General features: G+C 38.4%; 1 protein-coding gene across 1 annotated transcript in view; it reads left to right on the top strand.

Annotated features, from left to right (window-relative positions):
* Positions 1–24,558, top strand: part of WFDC8 (WAP four-disulfide core domain 8) — a 91,865-nt gene that overhangs the window by 43,709 nt on the left and 23,598 nt on the right. The window contains exon 2 of the mRNA XM_071211826.1: positions 20,557–20,663. Within this exon, the coding sequence (XP_071067927.1) occupies positions 20,557–20,663 (107 nt within the window). The remainder of the gene's footprint in view (positions 1–20,556; positions 20,664–24,558) is intronic.

Genomic DNA, 24,558 nt, shown 5'->3' with positions numbered 1-24,558 from the left:
TTCAGACTGGGACACTGGATAAGGAAATACGACCCATCTATATGCTGCCTACAAGAGACACATCTTAGACCCAGAGACTCATGGAGGTTGAAAGTGAATGGCTGGAAAACAATCATACAAGCAAACAACAACCAAAAAAAAGGCAGAAGTAGCTATATTAATATCAGACAAAATAGACTTTAAATGCGAAACAATTGTGAGAGACAAAGAAGGATACTATATTTTAGTGAAAGGGACAATCTGTCAAGAAGATCGAACAATCATAAATATTTATGCTCCTAAAAACTCAGGAACAAGACAAGGATGCCATTGTCTCCGCTCCTATTTAACATTGTCTTGGAAGTACTTGCTCGAGCACTGAGACAAGAACCAGATATAAAAGGCATTCAGATTGGAAGGGAAGAAGTCAAAATTTCATTATTTGCAGATGACATGATCATATATATAGAAAACCCTGAGAGATCTACAACAAAGCTCCTAGAACTCATAAATGAGTTTAGCAAAGTCGCAGGTTATAAGATCAATGTGCAAAAATCAGTAGCATTTCTGTACACCAATAATGAGCAAGATCAGGAGGAAATCAAGAAACAAATACCATTCACAATAGTAAATAAAAAAATCAAATACTTAGGAATAAATTTAACTAAAGAGGTAAAAAACTTATACATCGAGAACTATACAAGATTGTTCAAGGAAATCAAAGAAGACCTAAATAAATGGAAGAATATTCCCTGTTCATGGATAGGAAGACTGAATATTATTAAGATGTCTATCCTACCAAAACTGATCTACACATTCAATGCAATCCCAATAAAAATCAACACAGCCTTCTTTAAGGAACTAGAAAAATTAACTATGAAATTTATTTGGAATAGAAAGGGGCCCCGAATAGCCAAAGACATATTGAAAAAGAAAAACGAAATAGGAGGAATCACACTTCCTGACTTCAAAACATACTACAAAGCTACAGTAGTGAAAACAGCATGGTACTGGCATAAGGAGAGACACACAGACCAATGGAATCGAATTGAAAGTTCAGATATAGAACCTCATGTATATAGCCATATAATATTCGATAAAGCCACCAAACCCTCTCAACTGGGAGAGAATGGCCTATTCAACAAGTGGTGCCTGGAGAACTGGATAGCCATATGTAGAAGAATGAAAGAGGATTACCATCTCACACCTTATACAAAGATCAACTCAAGATGGATCAAAGACCTAAATATAAGAGCCAAGACCATAAAGACCTTAGAAAGCAGTGTAGGGAAACATCTACAGGACCTTGTAATAGGAAATGGCTTCATGAATATCACATCAAAAGCACGAGCAGCAAAAGAACAAATAGATAAATGGGACTACCTCAAAATTAAAGCCTTCTGCACCTCAAAGGAGTTTGTCAAGAAAGTAAAAAGGGAACCCACACAATGGGAGAAAATATTTAGCAACCATATATCTGATAAGAGACTTATAACTTGCATATATAAAGAACTCATATATCTTGAAAACAAAAAGATAAACAATCCATTTTAAAAATGGGAAAAAGACTTAAACAGACACTTCTCCAAAGAAGAAATACAAATGGCTAAAAAGCACATGAAAAAATGCTCCAAATCTCTAGCTATCAGGGAAATGCAAATCAAAACTACAATGAGATACCATCTTACTCCCATAAGATTGGCAGCCATGAAAAAAACAGTAGAATACAAATGCTGGAGAGGATGTGAAGAAAGGGGAACACTCATCCATTGCTGGTGGGAATGCAGAAGGATCCAACCATTCTGGAGGACAGTTTGGCAGTTTCTCAAAAAATTATCCATAGATTTGCCATATGACCCAGCAATACCACTGCTGGGTATATACCCATCAGATCTGAAAACAAGGACACAAACCGATATATGTACACCAATGTTCATAGCAGCATTGTTCACTATCGCCAAAAGTTGGAATCAATCCAAATGTCCATCAACAGATGAGTGGATCAATAAAATGTGGTATATACACACAATGGAATACTACTCAGCTGTAAGAACCAATACACTACAATCGCACGTGATAACATGGATGAACCTTGAGAATCTTATGTTGAGTGAAGCAACCCAGGCATTGAAGGACAAATACTATATGACCTCAATGATATGAAATAAATTAACTGCCTCAGAGAGCTAGAGTCTGGAAAAGTGGCTTACAGGAAATCGGGGGGTGGAGGAAGGATGTGAGTTAATGTCTGCAGGGGTGGAATCTGTGATGAGCTGGCGGTAAGTATGAGCACAAAGAAGGGACAAAATGGGGGCAAGGGGTTACCTTCGGGTGGGGTTTTCTGGGTTTGAGGGGGGCTGGGGATGGGAAGAGGGGTAATATTGTCCAAGAAATAGGTGGGAGGGAGGGGCAACATACGAATATGGGAGAGTGTCAGAAGTTCGTTGAGAACTAAATGTTGAGTAAAACGTATCAAAGTATAAGTAGGAGGGTTACCTGGTTAGGACGCTCAGGGGGTATGGTCTGATGCGTGACCAACTCCGGAGGGAATAGCTGAAGGCTCATTTTGCCAAGGTGGGTTCTACCATTGGGTGGGGTGGACCCATATCCTAGGGAAGACTAATGCCGTCGAATAGAGAGAACTGTATCTCTCGTGAGAAAGGACAGCTCCCAGGGTATTAGATTGGCAGGCGTTGTGGGCCCTAAGGGGAGGGGAAAATGGATGTGGAATGGATGGAACAAAGGTAAATAAGGGGGCAAAAGAGGAGTTATGTGAGAGTACACGAGGATGAATATAAAACAGCTAATATTACACCAAAAACATATAGGGGACGACAGACTAATAATGAAAACCATAAGACAAAACACAGGATAACTAAAAAATTTAGAAAACTGTACAGCCTAAAATATGGACAACATAGTAAGCACAAATGTCACCTTGTTTGAAAACTATAGTGTTGGAATCTGTACATCAGTTTCAGGAAATATGATATGAATAAGTTAAAAGATTATTGCTGTGCAAGGGAAAAGGTTTTATGGTGGATCTGGGGAAATACTGTATATTGTATATATGAATTTCGGAGATCTAAGACTCTTCTGAAGCTGACATTATGTTGGGATTCACTTTACGGGAAGTTTTGGATCACAGAGTGGTTCAACAATGGCAGCGGAGGAATACTGATATGGGATGTTATTGACAGGATATATATGGTTGACAGGGAGTTATACAGGGCATATGCCCAGGGTATATGGTAATGTCTATATATACTCATAGTGGAAACAAAAACAACAGCTGGGGGGGTACTGGGCTCCTGGCCGGGGGGTCACTGTTGTGGGCCCTGGGAGAGCAGCGGCAATCCTCCAGGTGCAACAGCAAGAACCAGGAAGGAAGGAGGGCCCAACAGTGGGCTCGTGATACTAATGGTTACACTTTTGAGCCTATACACCTGCAATAGGAACAAGGCCTAGAGTAGCATTGTGCCTGGGGGTTTCCTCCTGACAGCCTGCATGTTCCTCAAATGTGGCCACTCTCACAGCCAAACTCAGCGTGTAGATGTGATGCATTCCCCCCAGCGTGGGACACGACACCCAGGGATGAGCCTCCCTGGCACCGAGGGATCACTACCACATACCAGCTGAAGAAGCAACTAGAAAATGACCTTGAATTAAAGATTCAATGCGGAACAGCAGAATATACCTGTGTACATATAATGACATGACTTCGGGAAGCTGTTTGACCTAATGTAAGGGGGAAATGGAAAGGAGAAATGAGATTATAAGGCTGTGAGTCTCTAAAAAAGAGTCTGGAGGTTGTCAGAAGGAATACCCCTATGTACAACTGAACAGAGTCTAAGAGACAGATAAGGTAGATACAACCCCAGGTATTGGTTCTTTTGAGGGATAAAGAGACCCACGGGTTCTATGGTCATGGCAGAAGGGGTTCACTGCCATGACAGATAGCCCTTCTTTGGAGCTGGTGTTTCTGCGTGATGGAATTGGACTCAGAGGGGATCTCTTTTCACAAGACTTGCATGCTACTTTATTGGAATTGTAGTTGGTGCTGGGTTTAAGATATATGTAGGGGATTTGAATCTCTGGACTGATAATATGACACCCAGGCCCAGAGCCTCAACAGTCTTCAGCTCCTACACTTTGATTTATTGGACTTACTCCACTCAGCTAACATGGAGTTGAAGAAGGTCAACCACCACAACATGGAGCCTAGAGTGTCTACAACTGGAAGCGGGAGGAGTGCATCCAGTACCCATATGGAATCTAAGCCCTCACTTGACATAGATGTGCAATGGACACAACCAATCCAATGTCCACAGAGAAAATGTGGAATGGGTGTGGGAACGGTAGCCATGGTGGCTGCTGGGTGGGGGGAACGGGAGGATGAGATGAGATGTGGAGGCGTTTTCGGGACATGGAGTTGTCCTGGATAGTGCTTCACGGACAATTACGGGACATTATAGATCCCCCAGGGCCCACTGGATGGAACGTGGGAGAGTCTGGGCTATGATGTGGACCATTGTCTATGGGGTGCAGTGATGCTCAGAGATGAACTTACCAGGTGCAATGGATGTGTCATGATGATGGGAGAGAGTGTTGCTGTGGGGGGAGTGGGGGGCGGGGGCGGTGGGGTTGAATGGGACCTCATATTTTTCATAATCTAATTTTTAAAATAAATAATAAATAATTTAAAAAAATAGTTCTAAAAAAAAAAAAAGATATTGGCCAGTGCTGCTGTTATCTGAGGTCTTGCCTAGAGCTGAAGGATATGTTTCCAAGATGGTTCACTCATGTGGCTATTGGCAGGAGTTCTCATTTCCTTACTGCTTTGTTTCTTGCCCCCATGGACCTCTTCAAAATGTTGTTTGAGTGTCCTCCCACGTGGTGGCTGACTTCCCCCAAAGTGAGTGACCTGAGAGAGCAAAGTCTAAATTCTGTTTAAAAATTGAATGGTTAACTTTTAACTCATCTCCTCTTCTTGTCCACAGGCTGCTAAAATAAGCCAACAGCACTTTCAGCATTCTGCCTGGAAATGTCCTTAAGCCGATTCAAGAGTTCATTATATTCATAATATTTTCCACAGTAGAGGAGGCAATAGTTTCACTAATTGTTCTGCTTGTACATAATTCAGATCCCCTTTTATCCAACTTCCAACAAGTTCATCTTCATCCTTCCAGCCTTCGTTAACTGTCTCTTAAAAGCTCTCCAGCTTCCATCTGCCAACTCATCCTAAAGCCAGTGAATTTTGTAGTTATTTGCTTGATTTTGTTATGGCAACGCTCACTTTCAGGTACCAATTTCCTTTTCAGTTATCTATTGCTGTATAACAAATCACCCCCAAAACTTACAGGCTTAAAACAACAACCACTTCATTATCGTTCCTGGTTTGGTGGATTGACTGTGCTCAGGTGAGCAGTTCTTCTCTTGGTCTTGCTTTGGATCTCTCTTCTGGTTGCAATCAAATAGCAGCTTAGAATGGAGTAATCTAGAAGCTCAGATGGGATTCTGGGACCGCTGAGTCTCTATCACTTTCGATGTCATCAATCTGAACATGGCAGTTTAGAGTTCCCAACAGCAAGGGTTCCAAGAGGACAAAAAAAGAAGATTCCAGGCCAATTGAAGGCTAGGACCAGAACTGGCAGAGTGTCTCCTGCACAGTATTCTCTTGGTCAAAACACAGCCCCAGTCATAGCTCAGAGTCAATATGAGTGAAAATTATACACAGTGAATACAATAAACCAAGACTCATTGGGAGTCACCAAAGTAACAGTCTCCCACCCATTGCTCTCTGGCATTGAGTGTTGCTGGTAAGAAATACAATGCCAGTCTGATTCCTGTTCCTTTAAAGGTTTTTGGAACATCTGTGTATCTTTGGAGTTTAGAGATGTTACTAGTATAGGTCCAGATATATATCTTCTTAAAATGTTTCTTTGTTTATACTTCATTATGTTTGCTATTTTATTTTACTTTTCTATTTCTTCTTTTTCTTTTTCTGGGTTGATCAATTTACTATATATCCCTGCTCCCACATCCTTATTTTGAACTTCTACGGCACTTCTACATTCCCTTAATGATCAAGTCATTTAACCTCTATCATCACTTTTACCTCAGCCCTTTCTGTTTAAACCCCTGAGGATCTAAAGTATTGATTGACCTGCCTTTGCCAGGTCACATTTGCTGCAGTTGTCTATGCAGTTATCACTGGGCAAGAGAGGATCAAAAGGCACCATGAAGAATCCCATGAGTTCCACACATTATTGGTTCATCCTTCTATTTTGTGGATGAAATCTTAGCTCCTTGTGGTGATCAGGTTCGATTACCCAAGCCAGCATAGTGACTCCCTTTTCTTTGTCTGATGTCCATTTAATGAGGAGTCCAAAGTGACCAGGTGATAATCATAGCTTCCAGGTGGGTGGAAAACTTACCTCTGGCAGAAATGTCTCCACTATCAGCATCACTACCGAGGAACAGCACCTTTAACTCAGCAGAGCTTTAGGTTGCAGGAACAGGAAGCACATATACCACAAAGGGGTCACTGGGAGTGATGGTGACTAGACCAGTGCACTTAGCTATTAGTGACAGCATACCATATATCAGCCGTTGTTTCAGTGTTTATGCTGTATTCCAAAGGATGGATTACAACCTGACAAGATGATGTCCTAAAGCTGGCACCTTAGGTGAAACTTCCTCAGGCTTTTCCACCATTCATCAGGCCAGCTGTTTCTGAATTATGAGGATACGTTTTAAGACTAGTTAATCCAATGGTCATGAACCGATTGCCATGGCTCGTTTTACAAACAAAGGTTCCCCTGATCTGTGACAACATTTTATTTTGATGAATCAGGCATTCTCTAAGCCCTCAAATGGCAGTGCTTGTGGAAACACTGCAGGCATGGACGAAGTCTATATGTACTCCTGAAAGGGTGAATTGTTCCTTCTCCCATGCTCAAAAGGTTATGATGGATCAGTTTATCTCCAGGAGGCTTGCTGGTCTCCCTCCAAAATGGTGCCATATGCAGAGTCTATATTGCTTATAGGTTGGGCACTTAGACAAGCCAATAGCTATGTCAGCCTTGGTGAAAGGGAACATAAGTTACAGGACCAGGCACAGTTTCCATCTTGGCCACCACGGCCCTTCTGACCATAGCCTATAGAAAAAACATTGTTGTAGCCAAGTAAAGAATCTGGCTGACACCTACAGAATGGATCATCCTGCTATCCTAGTTGTCAAGAGCCTCTGCAGAGGTGATCATTGGTGGGCATTAACATGAAACACAAAGATCTTGATCCTTTGTGGCCTCTTGCATATAAGCCCATCCACATACCTTTTCCTTAGACCTCCTTCCCTGATTCTTCAGTTTTGTTGCTTCCAGACTCCTGAAACAGTCAAGCTGTTTCTTCACAGGAGTCAGTGTGCATCTATACCTCAATTCACATCTCCCTCCACGCAAGGCTGATGACCACTATGCTGCTAGATCTCTTCCATCTAATTTGCTTTCATTGATCCAGACTTGTTTGTTTTTTTTCATCAGTGTTAACTTCCCCATGCTTGTGGGTTATGTTACTCACAAGCATGTGGACTATTCTGTGGATATACTGGGGAAGCAATATACACAGTACTTCATCTAGGCTTGGAAATACTGAGAGGAGTTGGGTCTTATCATACTGGATCTAGAAATCAGAGCCACTCCTCCCATAATGGTGAACCTCCCTCTGGGGGAAGTTGAGTTAGCCAGTGGTGATGAGGAACAAAGTGATGTTGCTGTGACTTGGCTTTCCTCTGAAATAATGGGAAAGGCACAGAGAGTTTGGGGAGGAGAAACATATCTAGGAGTATGTGTAAACTGAATCTGGTATAGTCTTAGACCCAATGTGGGGGTTCTGCCAGTATGTCTATTTCATCTATACATTTTGAAATTGGGGGAATAATGATAGTGTTACAAGAATGATCATATTGTTTTCCAAAAATATATTATGGTGTCTGTGTGGGAGAGGATCTTGTCTTGGCAGATGATGAAACATTGTAAGGTTACTGGAATCAAAACAGTTTGGTATTCAGGGAACAAAAACAAAACTAGATCAAGGGAATAGAATGGAGGGTACACAAATAGAAAAAGATCCAAGTACATATGGGACCTTAACATGGTGAACCACAGGGAAGTATTTTTGTTGTTGTTGTTTTAATTAATAAGTGCTTTTAGTGAAACTTGATATCCATTCAAAAGAAAAGGCTAAACATAGCCTTGTAAAAATTTTACTGTAGTATATATACAGCATGAAATTTACCATACTAACCACTTTCATGTGTATATTTCAATGATATTTATTAAATTCACAATATTGTGGTACCATTGTCATCATCCATTAACAAAACTTTTTCATCACCTGGATAGAAACTCAGTACCCACTAAGCAATAACTCTTCATTCCACCCCAGCTCCTGGTAACCTGTAAGCAGATTTTCTGTCTCTGAATTTGCTTGTTTTAGGCATTTCATATACTTGAAATCATACATTTTTGTAGTTTGTGTCTGCCTTATTTCTCTCAACATCCTCTAAGTTCACACATGTTGTTGCAGGTATCAGAACTTCATTCCTTTTTATGGGTTGCTTCCACTTTTTGGCTACTTTGAATAATGCTGTTGACAACATTGGTATACAAATATCTTTCAAGTCCCTGTTTTCAATTATTTTGTGTATATACCTAGACATAGAACTACTGGTGGACCTTGACTTTGAACATAGACCAAAAAATTGGAGTTGGGATAAAGATTTGTATTGTTTTTTAAATTAAAATTTTTATTTTGAGATAATTTTAGATTACGCTATAAGAAATAATATAGTGATCCCGTGTACTCTTTACTCAGTTTCCCTCAATCTTGCATCTTCCCCCATTTTCCAAAACTGTGGTAAAGTACCACAACCAGGATATTGACATTGATACATTCACAATAAAGAACATTTTTATCAGCACAAGGGTCCTTAGTATTGACTTTTTGCACCTGTACTCACTACCTTCTTTCCCCTGCCCTCCTCTCAACCCTTGGTAACACCTATCTAAATCTCCATTTCTATAAGTTTGCCATTTCAAGAATGTGATATAAATGGAATCATAAAGGATGTATCATTTTTGAAATTGGTTTCTTTCATTCTGCTTAATTATGTGGAGATTCATCCAGGTTGTTCCATTACTCAATAGTTTGCTCTTTCTTATTACTAATATTCCATAGTATAAATATACTATAGTTTATTTAACTATTGACCCATTGAAGGCCATCTAAGTTGTTTCCAATTTGGGGTTTTATTATAAATAAAGCTGCTATAAAGTTGAATACAAGTTTTTGTGTAAACATAATTTTTTTTCTCTGGAATAAATACCCAGGAGTTCAGTTGCTGGATCATATGGTAAATCATGTTTAAATTTTTAAGGCCTAACTGTTTTCCAGAGTGGCTATTAATTTTACATTCCCAACAGAGATGTTTGAGTGATTCAGTTTCTCCACATCCTCAGTAATATTTGATGTTTTCAGTCTTTTAGTCATTTTGATATTGTGTCATGATACCTCATGGTGGTTTTAATTTGCATTTCCCTAATGGTTAATGATGTTGAACACTTTTTCATGTGCTTATTGTTCATCTGTATATCCTGTTTGGTGAAGTGTTTCTTCATGTCTTATGCCCATTTTCTAATTGGATTATTTGCATTTGTTTTGTTGATTTTCGAGTGCTCTTTATGTATTCTATATATGAAGCCTGCATCGGATATGTCATTTGCAAATACTTTCTCCTACTCTGTAGTTTATCTTTTCACCCTTTTAATAGATTCTTTCTCAGGACAAAAATTTTAATTTTTATGAAGTCCAATTTATCAATTTTTCTTCTTATGGATCATGTTTTTGGTGTTGAGTCTAAGCACTCTGTGCCTAGGTGCTGAAGATTTTCTCTATTTTATTTAGGTTTTATGTTTTACATTTAAGTCCATCGTCCATTTTGAGTAAATTTTGCATAAAGTGTGATACTTAAGTCAAGGTTCTTTTTTTGCTTATGGATATTCACTTGCTCCTTTACCTGTTGAAAATGCTGTCTTTACTCCACTAAATTGCTTTTGCTCTCCTGTCAAAAATCATTTGGGCATATTTGTGTGGACTATTTTTGAGTTCTCTATGATGTTTCATTGATATAATCCCCTGTAATTATTACACAGTCTTGATTAGTGTATATGTATAATAAGTCTTCAAATCAAGTAGACTGATTCCTCCTAATTTATTCTTTTCCAAAGTATTCTAGATATTCTAATTCTATTGCTCTGCCATCTATAATTTTAGAATGCTCTTGCCTATAAATGTAAAAAATCTTGCTGGGTTTTGATAGGTATTGCATTAAGTTCATATATCATTTGAGGAGTATTGACATCTTTACTATGTTGAGTCTTCCAAACCATGAACATGATATGTGTCTACATTTTTTTAGATCTTCTTTGATATCTCTCATCATCACTTTAAAGTTTTCAACATGAAGTCCTATACATGTTTTGTTAGATTTACAATACACTTAAGTACTTAATTTTTTAGCGATTATAAATGATATTATATTTTTAATTTCAGTGTTCATGTGTTTATTGCTAATATATTGAAATACAATTGATTTTTGTATGTTTATGGTATCCTGCTACCAACTTTGCTGAACTCACTTATTAGTTCTAGGAGTTTTTAATAGATACCTTGGGATTTTCTATGTAGATAAATATTATCTGCAAACAGGAACATTTTTATTTCTTCTTTTCTTGTTCATATGCACTTTATTTCCTTTTCTTGCCTTATTGCATTGACTAGAACCATACTAAATAAAAGTAGTGAAAGTGAACACCCTTGCCTTTTTTCTGATATTAGGGAAAAGCATTCAGTCTTTCATCATTAGCTATAATATAAGTTGTAACTTATTTTGGAAGTGCTTTATCAAGTTGAGGAAGTTATCTTTATCCCTATTTCTCTGAGAAATTTTATCATGAATTATTGTGGAATTTTCTTGATTGACATGATCATATGACTTCTTATCTAGCCTGTTAATATAGTGGATTATATTGATTTGTTTTATTTTATTTTTTAAGGAGGTACCAGGGATTGAATCCAGTACATAGTACATGGAAAGCAGGTGCTCAACCACTGGGCCACATCAGCCCCCCCGACTGATTTTAAAATATAGAACCAATATTGCATCCCTGAAATAAACCCCACATGCTCATGTTGTATAATTCATTTTATATATTGATAAACGCTATTTGCTAGTACATTGTTGAGAATTTTTGTATCTAAATTCATGAGGAATATTGGTCTGTAGTTTTCTTGTTTTGTACTATTTTTGTGTAGTATGAGAAATATGAAACTATGAATTTAATTCAAAGTTGCCTGAGTTTTAGGATAATATTTTAAACAAACTGATTCTGAGGAATTCTTTCTTAAACCCAGGATTCAAAGAAATTCCACAGATAAAAATTCCACTAAATATAAGCCTGAGTTCACAATAAAAAAAATCACATACTGCTTGAGAAAACAAGAAAAGTTGAAAAAGTCAAGAGAAACAACAAACAGAGATCCACAAAGACTTCAGTATTGGAATTATTGTATTAATATGTAGAGTACAAAAGTAAAAGTGTTTATATACTTAAGGAAATAACAGAAGGCATTAACAGTATCAATAAGATAAAAGAACACATAAAAATTATCGGAATATGTGAAAAAGTACCGAATAGAATACCTAGAAATGAAAAATATAACTGAAGTAAAAACAAAGAGAAAGAAACAATTTGACAAACAAGGACTATCTCTAGGGGACAACAGAAGCTGAAGACAATAGAAAATATCTTCAAATGTGTTGACAAAAATATAGCTGTTAATCTAGCTCTGAATACCCATTGAAATGTTTGGTTTAGAACAGAAGCAAACAAAATATATTTTCAGAAATATTCCTGCCATAACCCATAACAGTTGTAAACTATCATCCATGCGGTACAGCAGTGTTCCAAAATCTACTCACCAAATGCAATGAATGTGCCACAATGATGAAAGAGGTTGTTGATGTGGGAGGAGTGGGGTGGGGTGGGTGTGGGGTATATGGGGACCTCTTATATTTTTCAATATAACATTTTTTGTGATTTATGTATCTTCAAAAAAATACAATTAAAAAATAAATAAATGAAAATTTTTTAAAAAAGTATTTTTAGACAACAAAATTGAGAAAGTTTACCACTAACAAGTCCTCACTAAAGGCAATTCTAGAGAATGTCCTTCAGGAAGAAGAAAAGTGATCCCAGCAGGAAAACTGAGGTACAAGAAAATATGGTAAGCAAAGAAAATGGGAAATATGGACAAATCTAAACAAATACTGAATGTGTTCAACAGTGATTAAAAATATTTCATCTGTAGTATTTGAGAAAAAAAGAGCAAACTAAAATTGTTGAACAACATGTGTTATGAACTGAACTGTGTCCCCCAAAAGACATGTTTGGGTACTAACTCCTGGTCTTACAAATGTGAACTCATTTGGAAATAGGGTCTTTGAAAATGTTATTAGTCAGGGTGAAGCCAATCTGGATTTGGGTGAACCCTAATCCAATAGGATTGGTGTCCTTAAAAGAAGAGGAGAATTGGACACAGCCAGCCACTGGGGAGAGTGCCATGTGACAATTGAGGCAGAGACTGTGGTCCAAGGATTGCCAACAAAGAAGCAAGAAAGAGTCAAGGAAGGATTTTCACTTACAGATTTCAGACTTTTAGCCTCCAGAACAGTGAGACGATAAATTTCTGTGGTTTGAGACCACCTAGTTTGTCGCATTTTGTACAACAGTCCTAACAATTAAGACAATATGTTAAAGCAGGGGTTCTTAACCTTTTTTGTTCCACAGGCCCCTTTGCCAGTCAGGTGAAAAACATGGACCCTTTCTCAGAATGTAGCTGCAGGTATTAATAGTTTTATGACACTCAACTAGCATCAAGTCTAACGACTACTGTAATTTCGAAGTATGGATGAGCATAACTGATTTTTCAAGATATGTAATAACTGTAATGTGATTTGAAATGAATACTACTATAATTTATCACCTATAATAATAAGTGAAGGAAATGCTAGATTTCAGCTAGAGGTCAGAGAAAATAAAGAAAGTTTTTTTTTTTTTTTAAATTCGAGCTCATGGATCGCCTGAAATCTTTCCATGGACCCCTGCTTAAGAACCCCTGTGTTAAAATATTCTAAGATCTGTGCATTATTCAGGAAGAAGGTAAAGATGCTGACAGCTTAGATTTTGTTAATTTAAATAATGTTAAAATATATTTTTAAATTCTAGAGTTTTTTAAAGAATAAAAGAATAGAAATGTATTATAAAGCTTATAAATAAATAGAATTAGAAACATTGGAATGAGATGAAATCAAAAGAAGAGAAAATGTTGGAGGGAAGAAGCATAGAAAAAGAACTACTGATTCTGTAGCTGGAAGGCACAAGATAAAAATATTCTTTCAAAATATAAAATACAAATCAAAGTTTTTAGAAGATAATAATGAAGAATAACTTCAAGGCCTTAGTGTGAGGGGAGACTTTTTAAACAGGACACCAAAAGCACTTTCAAAAAAGGAAAAGACTGATGTATTTGTCTTCATTAAAATTAGGAATTTTAACCCTCAAAAGACATTAGAGAATGGAAGTCACTCTTTTTTTTTCATTTTTTATTATCCCAAATTTTTTTTCTTTTAAAAAAATTTTTGTATTTAAAAAAAAAAAGATTTATTTATTTATTTCTCTCCCCTTCCCCCCCACCCCGGTTGTCTGTTCTCTGTGTCTATTTGCTGTGTCTTCTTTGTCTGCTTCTGTTGTTGTCAGCAGCACAAGTGTTTCTTTTTGTTGTGTCATCTTGTTGTGTCAGTTCTCCGTGTATGTGGTGCCATTCCTGGGCAGGCTGCACTTCCTTTTGCGCTGGGTGGCTCTCCTTACGGGGCACACTCCTTGTGCGTGGGGCTTCCCTACGCGGGGGGCACCCCTGCGTGGCACAGCACTCCTTGCACGCATCAGCAGTGCACATGGGCCAGCTCCATATGGGTCAAGGAGGCCCGGGGTTTGAACCGCAGACCTCCCATGTGGTAGACGGATGCCCTAACCACTGGGCCAAGTTCACTTCCCAAATTTTGGTATTTTATTTCTTATTTTTAAAGCTATCATTATTTCATTTTTATCGTATTTAGCTATTTTATTGACTTTTTTAAAAATTTATTTTTTATTATTATCTTTTTTTTTAAAGATACATGGATCATCACAGAAATGTTACATTAAAAAATAGGGACACAGTTGTGCCTCAACTGCTAGAGCATCCACCTACCATATGGAGAGTCCAGGGTTCTATACCCAGGTCCTCCTGACTGGTGTGGTGAGCTGGCCCAAACCCAGTGCTGCCGTGCACAGGAGTGCCATGACACACAGGGATGCCCTCCGTGTAGGGGAGCCCCACGCACAAGGATTGCGCCCCGTAAGAAGAGCTGCCCCTCGGGAAAAAAGCGCAGCCTGCCCAGGAGTGGCACAGCTCACACAGCTGACGCAGCAAAATGGCACAACAAAAAAGTGACGGAGTTTCTCAGTACCACATGAGAAGAATGCAAGGGGACACAGAAGAACACATAGCAAATGGACTCAGAGAGCAGACAACGGGGGCGGGGGGAAGGGGGAGAAAAATAATTAAAATAAATCTTTTAAAAAATTGTTACATTAAAAAAATACAAGAGCTTCCCATATACGCCACTCCCCATTCCCCCTGGAAGTCACTCTTGATGCTGGGAGAACTCTAGGATGAATATTTATTTTAGGGGTAGAAAGGGCTACTATATAATGATAGATTCAATTCACTAGGAATGTGTTTATATTTTCTTAAATCAATAGACTCACAATATATAAAGCAAACATTATTGAAATTAAAAGTATAAATTGAAAACAACTGATAGGGCAAAAAGACAAAAAAATTAGAAAGACTTAGAAGATTTGAACTATACACTTGGAGATACACAGTACTCTGTACTCAAGTCTTAGAGACTATTCTTCCTCAGCTTCAAAATGTAGCTAGCTGAGTAGGAGTTATTTAGAAGGTAATGTCTTTGGTGTAGGCATCTATTTACTGTGTCTGGGCTTAAGACAAGGTGTATCAAAGAGAACCATGGAAGCTAGCTGTCCTCATCAAGGTCTCTTGTGCAGTGACTGAGACTAAAGGCACATTCCTGGTTGAGTAGCCATGCAGCAGGTCGTGCCATGCCAGTGGGATAGGGAGGGGTGTGAGCAAGGAGATCTCAGTCATAGAAAGGCCCTGGGACTAGATGTTCTCCCAGTAGGGAAGGAACAGGGGACAGTGGGATCTAGTGAAGTCATAGTGGGGCTTTATCTGTAGTTCCCAAAAGATGTAATCTGAGAAATTACACATGTTCCCCCAGCTCCTGACTCTCTGTAGACCTTTCAATTGCAAAATGCTCCTCAGTTTACTGCAAAGAGCAGCCTCTGCCATCTGGGGAAGATGGGCAATGAGGTAGGTTCAATGATGGGATTATGGGGAATCTCCTGCCCAGTCAAGCTCAAGGACTAAGGAGCCCACTGGGTTTGCAACATTTTCTAGGGAAAGTTAGGAAATAGGAAAAAAATCTCTCCAACCAACATTAAGTGACTAAATTCTCAGGGTCTCAGAAATTTAAGCTAATTACTTTTGTCTCTTAAAATGTCCTGATTCTTGGAATGCTCATATATTGCTGGTAGAAATGCAAAATGGCATAGCCACTTTGGAAAACAGACTGGCAGTTCCTTGTAAAGTTCAACGTACCCTTTCCATAAGACCACTCCATGGTGTTTACCCAAGAGAAATGAAAATTTATCTTTATACAAAAACCTGTATGTAAATGTTTATAGGGCCTTTATTAATAATCCTCAAAAACAGAAAAACCCAACTGTCCATCAATTGGTGAATAGATAAGTAAATGATGCACATCCATACAATGAATTATGATTTAGCAATAAAAAGGAGCAAACAACATGCAACACCATGGATAGATCTCAAATACATTATGCTGACTTATTGTAAGTACTAAATTTTTGAAAATTTGCTACATAACTTTTCAAAATGAATCCAATGGAGTCAAAATACCAAATTTAATACCCATAAGCACCATAAGCATCCATCTTAAAAATAATGAAAAAAAAATGAAAAGGCATTTCTTTAACTGTTGGAAATTTAAAAACATTTCTCCCTCTCTTTAAACTCATATTACCATTTCTCTTATCCCACAGACTTTTATTCTACTGGAATATAATCTTTTGCTCAAAAGTCTTTTATTCATGCACTTTTCCTATTGCTATGCAATAAAAACATATTGAACTTTAATTTTTTCATTTACTGTGACCATAAGACACTAGGGTTAAATTTTTTTCTTGTGGGTTGATTTTTTTATTCCATTTGTTATTTACATGTACAATAATAATGAAATGTCAGCAAATACATTGAAACTATTGGTAAATAAACAGTATTTATTGATTACATAAACAAAATTTATAGTTAATACATCTCTTAATGATATAAAAGTGCACAGAAGCACAAGGATTTTGTTATGTGTATGTGACTCAATTCTTTGAACTTCTTCCAACTAAGCGTCAAAATTCACATAATACTCTATAATAAACATTTTAATGACCTAATTTTAATATTAACCAATAACGATTAAAACCTCTTCCAATTTTTGTAAAAGCAAAGAATTGGAAGTCCTGTATTTGCAAAATTACTTGTTTCCTTAATTAGAGTACTAATTACAAATTATAAGTAATTTTCTTAAGCTCTGGAAAGTTTACCACAAATCCTTTATCAGAATTTACGAAATGACTAATAAGTTTATTAACTACACCTGTTATTATTTTATTTAGGCACCTGGTTTAGTTTTATATACTCTAAGCATTGGAAAGTTTGAATATTATGAACTTTGATACTATATTTTTTATAATATGCTTTTATCTTATTAAATGCTTTAAATATATTTTTCCCAAAGTTTTGATGCTACAGATTTAACTTGTCATATTTATGGAAAAACATTAACTAGATCAACTAACTGGTAAAGTCAGTCCTCAATCAGCCAAGTCAGATTTGCTTTCTCTCACAAAAAGACTGACTTATTTTTCAATTCAAATAAATGTTTTAATTTAGATCCCTGTGACAATCTTGCACTTCTGGATTCTCATTCTAGGATAGAGAGCTAAAGACACAGTGGCTTGCCATGAGTTGTCTCCCGAATGAAACAAAACACTGCCCCTTTAGTAATTCTTAATCACACTTTCTTTGCTTTCTTCCATGGAAATCTTTCTCAGGAAAATGCATTCCCAAATTGTTCCTTTGATTAGGTAAAGTATGTCTTTTTTTATAGAAGGTACTAGGAATTGAACCTGGGACCTCATACGTGGGAAGCAGGCACTCAACCACTGAGCTACATCTACCCCTTTCCTTTTTTATTTTTATTTTTTAAAGAAGAAAGACTTTAAGAAAGGGAAGATTGAAAAGGAGAACTTGTAGGCTGAAGGCTCATTCTCTGGCAGATCAACTTTAGGAAAAAGTAAATGTGGAATTTAAGAATCAAGATATAATTTGTTTAAATCTTTCTAAGCCTGTGCACCCTCTGGAAACCTTTGTTTATACCCAGAGCATGCACCTCGTCAAATCCATTTATTTTTCAGATGGGTAGACTGAGGTAAAACTAGCACGATAGGGAGCTGGTGGTGGAACACAGACCTCAGTCCAAGTCTCTTCCTTCCTGATTTGTTGCTATTTGCATCTTATCCTTGTATCTATGACCTCCACATCCGTTCTAGCTCCTCAGGGCCCCCACTGTACAACACATTTGCTTATTCAACACAGGTCCCATGTTTTGCAGTTTCCTACACAACAAAACCGCCCATCCCCCCCACCAATAAAAATGGATTCATTCTGTGTTAGGGTTGCCAGATTTAGTAAATAAAATATGGGACACCCAATTAAATTTGAATATCATATAAACAACAAATTTCTAGTGTAAGTATATCCCTAATATTGCATGGGATACACTTATCTTAGGAAATAATAACTGGCATCCTACATTATATTTAGCAATCCTGTTTATCTGTGTGTCTCTCTCTACAGCCACCCCAAGAGTTCTGCTGTCTATTAATTGACTACAGGTTAATCTGAAAAACCAGTGCTTAAGACTGGCTTAATAAGTGTTACCAGATGTGATAATCAGGGTTTTCTAGAGAAACAGCAGGAGCAATTAACTGACCGTAGACGCTAATCCATCTACAAAATGCTCACAGCGACAATTAGGTCAGCTGCTTGAGGAAACAACTGGTCATCATAATCTAGCCAAGTTGACACATGAAATTAACCATCACACCAGGTTAAAGGGTAGAATTTCAAACCAAAAGGGTGATTTAAGGCACCGTAGTTCTTCAGGTCAATCTTTTGAAGGAACTGAAGGAATGATATGCACAGAGTCTCATTAGGGAACTCAAAGCTAAAAAGATAACTGGGGCCATTTTTTGCATTCATGATGTTATTGATATTTATTTATTGGCTAAACTATATTAAGCACTGATTATATGCTGGTCACTGTGCTTTACAGACAATATTTCAATTAATTTTCATGCCTATAAAGTGATGTTAAATGACTGAACCAAGACCATATAGCTGGTAAGTAGTAGATCCAGGATATAAACTTGGGTCTAACTTCAAAGTTTTTAGCCATACCATATGGCTTCATTAAATCTTTATACTATTCCATCTAAACGTCACAATGACAACAATGCTGCCAGGTAGTTTAGATTATTCCCATTTTCCAGATGAGGAAACTGAGGGCATGAAAAATGTTGCTGTTGTAATTGACCAAACCAGGACTAAATCAAGATCACTGTATTTGGACAGTCCAGTTACTATTGGAAAATTTGGATTAGAATTTTGGAAAAAAAATAAATAAATTGCCACACTCCTTTACTTTGGCAGCTACATAGTTTGACTTCAGGAGCTCTGGAAAAGACTCTGTCCCAAGACATCTACATAACTTTATCAGTATCTGAAGTTCCACCAATACAGATGTAACCCTGGCATAAAGATGTTTGTTCTTTCTACTCTCCTCTCTCTCTCTTCCTTCTACTTTCTATCTCCCTCCTTCTCTCCCCCTCCCCTCTTTCTCTTTCTTTCTCCTTCTATCTCTCCCATCTCCCTTCCTCCTTCTCCTCTTTTTTTTTTTCAGTTTTTGAAATGTATTTATTCCAAGAGAGGTAGTATAGTAAGGCATTATCAACTCTTCACACTTTAGAATTAAAATACACAAAGGCCCATCCCTCAGCCTTGTGGGATCTAAGCCCCGTCTTGATCTAGAGGTGGAGTAGACATTGCCATCCCAGGGCCCACAGGATGGAGGGGGAAATATGGATTAGAGTAGACTTACTGGTATTCTACTATAAAATTATTATGACTCTAGCAATGGAAGAAATTATATCATTAATGTGGAAGACAGTGGCCACGGGAGTTGCTGAAGGCAGGAAGAGGGAAAAAAGAGGTATGATATGGGGGCGTTTTTGTGACTTGGAGTTGTCCTGAATGATATTACAGGAAGAGATGCAAGACATTATATATCCTGCCATAACCCACTGAATGGACTGGGAGAGAGTGTAAACGACAGTGTAAACTATAATCCATTCTGTGTAGCAGTGCTCCAAAATGTATTCATCAAATGCAGTGAATGTGCCTCACTAATGAAAGAAGTTGTTGATGTGGGAGGAGTGGGAAGTGTGGGGAGTGGGGTATATGGGAACCTCTTATATGTTTAATGTAACATTTTGTGTGAGTTATGTATCTTTGAAAAAAAGATAATAAAAAATTATATATTAAAAAAAATACATAAGGGCCACAAAGAGACATAAGGGAAACGGGGGCTTGAGTGAAAGGGGGAAGATCATCTACTTATCTGGTTGTCTGAAAATATCATAAGATCCTAGACTTTGAGAGCCCTGGAAGGAATAGGAAGAGCTCCTCTGTTAACCTGAGGTTGCCTGGGGCCTGTTTTTGCTCCTGGAGCACCAATGACCCATTGAGGTCTACCCAGGTCCTTCTGAAAATCTCATATTATATTTCTGAGCATTAATGGAATAAAGAAAAAGTGAGCACCAGGGTTTGGGGTTGTCCCAGGAGTGCTTGTGGGCAAACCAGCCCTATAAATAGTGCCAGACAAATCCTTATAATCATTCAAGTGTGGCCTCATACAAAGCAATGGGCAAGTGACTGGGTAGGGCAAAGTAGACTGTTGTGGCAGATTATGGGGCAATGGAGAGGGTCCTGGAAGGGAATTTCCTCCACCTGCCCTAACTCACCATGTGAACCCATAATAATTTCTTTCCCACTCCAGGTCTTAGTTTTCTTGGCTGTGAAGTAAGGGGATACGGTGGAACTTCTCTAATATGTTCCTGTGCATATACTTTGTGTGTCTCTCTGGATTGTGCCTAACCCCTGCCTTTATTTTCTTCTTCTCATCCTGCACAGGCATCTTCCTCTCCACAGATCCACCTTCTCCTGGAGGAATCTAGCTCTCCTGTTTCTTTCCCTCTCTTTGGAGCAGACGTCTGCATCTCCAGCCTCCAAAATCAAAAGTGGGTTCAGAAAAACTGCACCTGCTCTTAGGATGCCTTCTTAGGGATTAGGATTTAGACACAAGGCAAGGACTAATTTAGGATAGAGTCACCTCCTTGGTGGACTCAGGACCATAGAGAACTACTCCTACTCATCCACCCCGGGCCCTTAAAATCCTCCAGTCACCTGCTCCCTCCAAATTATTTTTCATTTGTTTTGTTTTTAGGAGGTACTGGGGATCGAACCCAGGACTTTGTACATGGGAAGCAGGCATTCAACCACTTGAGCTACATCTGCTCCCCTTCTCCCAAATTATTTTGCTAACCCTTCCTGACTCTTGTCTTTTCCAAGTTTAATATTTTAAATTAATCAGCCATGAGACATGAGCCTTTAATCAGGGGACCAGGAAGGAGGTTGTTGTAAGATTTTGGGGAAGGGAGAGATCGGGAAAAAGGGCCATATACTGACCTGGGGCAGTGGGAGTAAAGAGGGAAAGGAGATGAAGTTTGGAGAAAGATTTAAGAGATGTAATTGACAGAAGTCCATTTTTTATTAGATGTTGGGGTGGTTGAGAGAGAGGATGTCTCAATTTCCTGGCTGCTATGACAACTATCATATAATGGGTTGACTTAAATAACAGGAATTTGTTGTCTCATGATTTTGAGGCTAGAAGTCCAAAACCAGGTCAGCTAACAATACTTTTTCCGTGAAGACTGGTGTCCTATTCTTGGCTTTTGATAATCTTTGGGTTCCTTGGGTCTCCCTGCCACATGACCGTGTCTTCTGCTTTCTCTTCTAGAGCCTCTATACATTACCTGATTTCAAAGCCATTTCCACATTTTTAGGATTTGTGATAACAGCACCTACTTATGCTACCAAACTGGATTTGTTTCCTGGCTGCCATGACAAGTTCCATACAATGGGTTGGCTTAATGACAGAAATTTATTGGCTCATGGTTTCAGAGACTAGAAGGCTTGCTTCCTCCTGAGATCTGTATCTTCTGGCTGGCAATCTTTGGGGTTCCTTGATTTTTCCCTGTCATATGACTATGTCCTCTCCTTTCTCTTCTGGGTTCTGTTGACTTCCAGCTTATGGCTTTCTCTTCATAAAGCCTCTAAATGATAGTATTAACACCAACCTCAGTCAGTTGGTCCACACCTTCACTAAAAATAACATCCTCAAAAATTCTGTTTACAGTGGGTTCACACCCACAGAAACGATGAGATTAAGAACATGCTTTTTCCTGGGGCACATAATTCAACCAACGACAAAGATAAAGGATGGTTGTCAGGATTCTAATAACAGATGGGGACTGCTGGTGCCAAATATCAGGATGAGGAACAAAGAAAGAGAAGGGGCGGCTTAGTCATGGAAAGACCCTAGTTCAGTTTTAAACACTTTGAGAGACAGGTGTTTTTGAGATACCCAAATGGTGTTTTTTCCAGACAGTTGGAGATAAGGGCCTTTGGATTGGAGGAGAGGATTGTTCTGGAGGGAGATGTGAGGATCACCGTCAGGGTCAAGGGAATGGATGGGATCACCCAAGAAGTAAGTGTTTAGTAATTTCAGGAAACAGTTGACACCAGAATTCTAGTGAATGCAAAATAACTCCTGGGGTTTTTGTATCAAGGAGGAGAATGTACACACAAGGTAAGTGGCTGAGAAGGATTGACCAGAAGAGGAAGAAGATTCTAAGTGAGAATTCAAGAGGATGATAGGGAGAAGAGCTGCAATGACTGAAATCCAAACAGATATAGATATAAATGGTTTCTAGAAGTAGAAGGGAGGCAGAACTGCCTGGAACCAACACTGGAGAGGGGACAATTTGTTTTCACAGTTCAGGGTTTCCATTTCTATGCCATTTTAACCCTTTGGATGTATTCCTATTTGATTTGCTTCACTCTCCATGAACCAAAGCCTAGAACCATGGTTCCTAAGTAGTAGCCTATGTCCTGGTGCCCAATTGCCTTCTTCAAGATCATCTGAGGTGATTTTTAAAATATCAATCTTTTTGATGCATATTTATAAAGCATACAGTTCCTCCAAGGTGCATAATCAATGGCATTTGCTGTAATTACATAGTAGGGCATTCATCACTTCAATCATTATTAGAACATTTTCAATATTTCAATACTAATAATAAACAAAAAACAGACAAAGAAACAAATAAGAAAATTCCTCATGAGGTGATTTTTAAGAAATTGGCTCCTTAGGCCTCTGTGATAGTCTCGTGTGAATTTGGCCAGGTAATGGTGCCCAGCTGTTTGGACAAGCAAGCACTGGCCTAATTGATACTGTGAGGACATGTCATGGACTTAAATCATCAATGAGTTGATTGCATCTATGGCTGATTACATCTACAATCAACTGAGGATATTGCCTTCAGCAATGAGAGATGTTGCATCCAATCAGTTGAAGGCCTTAAAAGGAGAAGGGATGGTTTCAGCAGTCAGAAGAGAAAATCTCTATCAATACTTCAGCAAGCCAGGTTCTCCTGAGGAATTCATCGAGGACCTTATCAGAGTTCCTGGCTTGCAGCCTGCCCTATAGAATTTGGACTTGTGCACTCCCACAGTCATGTGAGACCATTTTATAAAATCTCATAATATTTACCGTTATCTCCTTTTGGTTATGTTACCCTAGAGAGCCCTAACTAATACAGCTTGGTACCAGGAGTGGTTCTTGAGAAAAAATCTTTAAAGTGGGATTTCTGAATTGGTTCAGAGGTTTTTGCAATTGACTTTCTACTCTGATTAGATTAAAAGGTACTAATGACTCTATTTCCAATAATTAAGAGGCTACTGCTAGCCCGTGGCATGAATTGGCAATAAAGATAAGCAAATTATCACCACTGAATTTGGCTACTTCCATGCTTGTAAGAGGCAAGGTTCTGGATGAGAGTGTTTTTGACACTTTAACAGAGTCTTGTGGAGTTAAAAGGTACAATGATATTGGCTGGATGTTCCTAAATACACTGGTTACGGTTATAAAAGAAAGGGATGAGCTGAAGGCTTCCAGTTTGTAATTTAAGTGCCACATGAATGATTTGAAAGAAAATCTTGTTTTGTGAAGCTGCAGACTTGAGATCTCTGAAACACATACCGAGAGTCTCATTGTCTGAGTAGCAGAGTTACAGAAGCTAAAATTTCAACCTTGCAGGGTATCGGCTGTTAAAGTGAAGGAATTGATTGGAAAGGAATGCGATCCTGAAAATTGGAAAGGGAGCATATGGGTTGACAATGATGGCAGTGGGGACTTTGAAACCCTAAATTCTGCTGAGTCTTTGCCAAATAAACCTGTAATGGTCTGCTTTGAGGAAGCAGGCACCAAACTTCCAGTCTGCCCTAAGTAGTCTGCCATCCAACCTCCACCGGAAGAGAATATTCTTGTCTCACCAGAAAAACTGCAAAGGAATGCCCTGAGGTAAATGACTTGCAAGAAACTTCTAATCTTTCTAATTACCCACCTCCACCATCCCTCTTCTTCCAGATCTATAACTGGACTAAAGTTCAAACAGGCCCCAAAAGGTGAAGTACAAAGTATGACCCATGAGGAAGCATGCTCTACTCCAAAAGAACTGTATGAGTTTTCTGATTTATATAAACAGAAACCAGGGTATTATGTGTGGGAATGGATATTAAGGATGTGGGGATAATGGTGGATGGAACATAAAGTTGAATTTAATGATATGGGCTGAATTTAATGATATGGGCCCACTAAGCAGAAATTCTGGATTCAGCCCTGTAACTCACAGGGTTAGAAAGGGCTCTAACAGTTTGTTCAGGTGGCTGACTGAAACATGGACCAAAAGATGGCCTACAGTGCCTAAGGTAAAAATGCCAGAACTGCCCTGTTATAATTTGGTTGAGGGGATCCCAAGGTTTAGAAAGATTAGAATGTTAAGAGTAGATTTA

The sequence above is a fragment of the Dasypus novemcinctus genome, chromosome 24 (genome assembly GCF_030445035.2).
Source record: "Dasypus novemcinctus isolate mDasNov1 chromosome 24, mDasNov1.1.hap2, whole genome shotgun sequence".
NCBI classification, from domain to species: Eukaryota; Metazoa; Chordata; class Mammalia; order Cingulata; family Dasypodidae; genus Dasypus; species Dasypus novemcinctus.
This window is presented reverse-complemented; position numbering and strand designations above follow the sequence as displayed.